At 45.4% G+C, this 4,476-nt stretch overlaps 1 protein-coding gene across 1 annotated transcript in view; it reads right to left on the minus strand.

Moving 5' to 3' along the window:
• Window positions 1–4,264, minus strand: part of LOC115162676 (cell wall protein IFF6-like) — an 84,291-nt gene extending 80,027 nt beyond the window's left edge. The window contains exons 1-5 of the mRNA XM_029714165.1: window positions 4,073–4,264; window positions 2,732–3,025; window positions 1,562–1,670; window positions 843–1,417; window positions 36–470 (exon numbers count right to left, since the gene is read on the minus strand). Of these exons, the coding sequence (XP_029570025.1) occupies window positions 36–470; window positions 843–1,417; window positions 1,562–1,670; window positions 2,732–3,025; window positions 4,073–4,264 (1,605 nt within the window). The remainder of the gene's footprint in view (window positions 1–35; window positions 471–842; window positions 1,418–1,561; window positions 1,671–2,731; window positions 3,026–4,072) is intronic.
• Between the last annotated feature and the right edge of the window lie 212 nt (window positions 4,265–4,476).

Raw genomic sequence — 4,476 nt, forward strand, 5'->3', positions numbered from 1 at the left:
AATACACCTTTCTTTTTCTTGGGAACAAGACGTGCCTGCCACTTGGCCTCCGCCTCTCTATTCTTCTGCTCCTCCCGTTCCTTCGCCATCTCCTCCCTCTTCTTAGCTTCCAGTCTCTTCCTCTCCTTCTCCCTCCTCTTCTCCTCCTCCCACTGCCGCTCCCACTCAGAGCCAGTGTCCTCAGATGAACTCACCGATATCGCTGACTCATTTCCTGGGTCCTGGTGTGTTGTCGTCTTGACAACTTGATTTTGATGAAACATCTGGGTTCCCCCCTGGACAGCGAACTCCTTCCTCCTGCTCTCCTCCAACTCCTTAAGTTGCTGTTGCTTCTCCTCCTCCTCCCTCATATCACTGAAAAAAAGTGCCCACTGGCGCTGCTGTTCTGCTTCCATTTTGGGTGCCTCAGATCTCTTCCTGTCCTCACCTTTAGCCTTCTTCCAGGATTCCTGCAGGACTTTCAGGCTCACCTGTTCCATTAAATTGACGGATTCATATAGTTTACATTTACATGTTTGACCATCGGGCAAGAAGTGCAATCACATACATTGAAATTGGGAAGGACTGAAATGGTTTTGTTTGCCCCCCCCCCCCCCCCCCCCCCCACACACCCTCCAATGTAGGAAAAGTGGGAGTTATTTGTAAAAAAAGATTTATAAATAAAGTGTTGGAGAAAGCATTACCTGTTCTAGTAGCTTCTTCTCCTCCTCTTTCCTCTTGTCCTCCTCCCTATTCATCAGGCGCGCTTCTTCCTTCTTCTTCTCCTCCTTTCTCACCCTTTCCTCCTCCTTCTTCCTCTCTTCCAGCTCTTTCTGTTTCTTCTTCGTCAATTTCCCCGACACAATCTCTTCCTCCTCACTGTCCTCATCCCAGTCACTCAGTTCTGTCTCTGTGGAAGTCTGCTTTTCTTGCTTTGTCTCTTTTGTCTTTTTCTCACTCTGTTCACCCTCAGACCTCTTCTTCACGACCTCGCTCTTCTGTTTCTTATTCATCTCCAATTTCACCGCCCCAATCTCTTCCTCCTCACTGTCCTCATCCCAGTCACTCAGTTCTGTCTCTGTGGAAGTCTGCTTTTCTTGCTTTGTCTCTTTTGTCTTTTTCTCACTCTGTTCATCCTCAGACCTCTTCTTCACGACCTCGCTCTTCTGTTTCTTATTCATCTCCAATTTCACCGCCCCAATCTCTTCCTCCTCACTGTCCTCATCCCAGTCACTCAGTTCTGTCTTTGTGGAAGTCTGCTTTTCTTGCTTTGTCTCGTTTGTCTTTTTCTCACTCTGTTCACCCTCAGACCTCTTCTCCTCCTCCTCTATCACTCGCTTAGCCTCTATTTTCTTCTTCTTCTCCAACTTTATTTCCCTCTCCTCAGACGCCTCCTTTTCCTCTGCCCTCACAGCCTTCTCACTCCTCCTTTCCTTTTCTGTCTCAACCCGTCCGACACCGTCTTCAGACATCGTTCTGTTGTCTTCCGTCAAACCAACTGCCTCACTTCCAATGTTACTATCAATCCCAGTTTCTCGACTCTTCCTCTCCTCCTCTCTCTGTCCCTTCTCTTCTCTCTCACCGAGTCTCTCACTCACACTCGGTATCTCGTCCTTCTTGTCCCCCTCCTCGATTTGCCTCTTTTCTTCCTCTCTTCGAATGTCATGCCGTGTTTTCTCCTCGTCTGCTTTCTGTGAAAGAGGAGGGGAAGAGACAGAGAGAAACACGGAGATAAAAAGAGGACATTGCAGCTAATCGGTAAACAAACTACAGATTGAATGTTCGTTTTTGACATGTGAGATGTACAAAAGTCATATAGCACTTCCCTACTCTACAGCACACATAAAAACAGATAAGAGGATACTGTTAATAAATGGTGTCCTGCTCATTGCTATCCCTTGATAACAATGTATAGCTGTGTTTACATTTAGCCACCCATACAGACCCTATGGCCAAGCAGCAAGTGTAAATGAGAGGTGTTTTCTCTTACCACAGAGCATTTCTGTCTGCCTTGATCGGCGCTCTGCTTAACACTTCTCTTCACTTCCTGGTTCTCGCTCTGAGTTTCCATTCTCACTACCTGGTTCTGAGCCCTGCTCTGGACTTCCATATTTAGTCCCTGGTTCTGAACCCTGCTCTGGACTTCCATATTCAGTTCCTGGTTCTGAACCCTGCTCTGGACTTCCATATTTAGTCCCTGGTTCTGAGCCCTGCTCTGGACTTCCATATTTAATTCCTGGTTCTGAGCCCTGTTCTGGACTTCCATATTTAGTTCCTGGTTCTGAGCCCTGCTCTGGACTTCCATATTTAGTTCCTGGTTCTGAGCCCTGCTGTGGACTTCCATATTTAGTCCCTGGTTCTGAGCCCTGCTCTGGACTTCCATATTTAGTCCCTGGTTCTGAGCCCTGCTCTGGACTTCCACATTTAGTCCCAGGTTCTCTAGCTTGCTCTGAAACATCCTTAGTGACTTTCTCTCCTTCCTGATTTGTTCAGCCTCGGACCTGAGAGAGAACACCTTCCTGTTCACAGACATCACTCTGTGGTCAACCTCCTTTCTCTTCTCCACTATCTCCCTCTCCATCCTGTGCACCTCTCTCTCCCTTCTGTCCGCATCCCTTTGTTGCTTGGCCAGATGTGCCCTCTCTCTCGTTCTCTCCTCCTCCTCCCTTTTCTTTTCCTCCCTCTCCTTGTTTCTCAGGAAGGTTTCCCTTTCTCTTTTCTCTTCGTGGGAACGGATACGCTGCATTTCCACAAGCATCTGGTATCTTTTCTCTTCCTCCTTCCTCTCACCACGGCTCTGGTTTCTCTCCTTCCCTCTCGCTCCGTCCCCTTGGCAGCGGCGGCACCCCTCATTCATCTCCTCCACCTCTTTTCCTCTCCTTCCATCTCCCTCTTCACTCCTCTTTTTCATCCCGATGTTTTCCGTCCTCCTCTCCTCTCCGTCCATCTCTCTCTCCAGCTGATCGCTGGCGGGGTCGTCCGTCTCTCGGAGGTTCTCGATGACTCTCCTCCTCTGAGGAAGGTCCATAATCAGCAGCTTGAACACCTTAGAAATAGTAAGACATTTTTTTTTATTAGCAAAGCATTCAAACATTACACTCAAAAAAGTGAACTTAAACAAAAACCTGGTTTTAACATGTAACAACAACATGAAAAACAACATATGCACTTCTTATGCTCTGGCAAAAAGCTCAGGAATGCAGCTTGAGATAAAGAAACTGGTATTACTATTTAGTGGAACTATTAACCCTCATATTGTCCTTCCCTGTGGCTCAGTTGGTAGAGCATGGTGTGTGCAACGCCAGGGTTGTGGGTTCGTATTCCCACGGGGGTCCAGTACAAAAAAAATGTATGCATTCACTACTGTAAGTCGCTCTGGATAAGAGCGTCTGCGAAAATGACAAAAAAAAAAAAATGTTAAAAATGTTGTGGGTCAATTTGAACCATTTCCACTTTTGAGTTGTCTAAAATACTAGTTAACCTCTTTTTTTCACCATGAAATGAAAAGACCCTCATTTAGGGTCATGAACCGAACTTCACAATGTGGACACTGATGTGTTGTGGAATCTCTGTGTAGATTTTGTATACAAACACAATGTTGTGGTTCATTTTAACCCGGAGGCTTTCATGGGTATAGATATTTTGCACAGGTCGAAAAAAAAAAGAATACATCGTTGATGTATTTAGTTTTGACTGGTTCTGGTTGTACTTTTATAATTATGTTTGGGTGAAAAGGAGCTTTCCTCAAGCTTCTCCTTCTCGGTGAGAGAGCAGCAGGTCTTTGACGCAAAAAATGAGCTCCAAATAGAAAATGCTTGTTTGTGATTAAGGAAATATGTTTAACAACTAGTTCTTAAATATAGAGTTTTGAAATCAATTGTTCTTGTATTTCTTCCTTCTGAAAGGTCTGACAAGACAAAATAAAGTTTGGTCTGTTTTTACTTGGTTCTTTGACTGTCTTGAGTGTGTTTAAAATGTGAGGGTCTATCCGACCCATATCACATTGGACGTCATATTTCTTCCAGTAAAAACACCAGTGTTAATAAGTAATATCATGTTAACAGAAGACGAATTTGAGCTAAATTGTAAATACCATGTCCCTCTGAGCCTTCTCCCTCCGTCTCCACTCCTGCTGTATCTCAACGATCCAGCTCTCCACCTCCCTCTTCCGGTTGCTGAACTTCTTCTCCGTCCATCTTCTCTCCTCACAGAGCTTCTCCTGGAGATGAGAGTCAAAGAAGTCCTTCCACGCCTCCTCCTCCTCCTTCTCAGTCAGGAACTTCATCACTTGTTCCTGAGGAGAGAACCAGTGATGAAGAAAAGAATGGAAGTACGTAGAAAAACACAGTAGCGCCGGAAAGAATTCAGACCGCTTGACTTTTTCCACATTTTGTTACGTTACAGCCTTATTCTAGAATGTATTAAATAAAAACGTTTCCTCGGCAGGGACTGGGAGACTAGTCAGGATTGAGGGAAAGATGAACGAAGCAAAGTACA

This window comes from Salmo trutta, chromosome 25, assembly GCF_901001165.1.
Source record: "Salmo trutta chromosome 25, fSalTru1.1, whole genome shotgun sequence".
NCBI classification, from domain to species: domain Eukaryota; kingdom Metazoa; phylum Chordata; class Actinopteri; order Salmoniformes; family Salmonidae; genus Salmo; species Salmo trutta.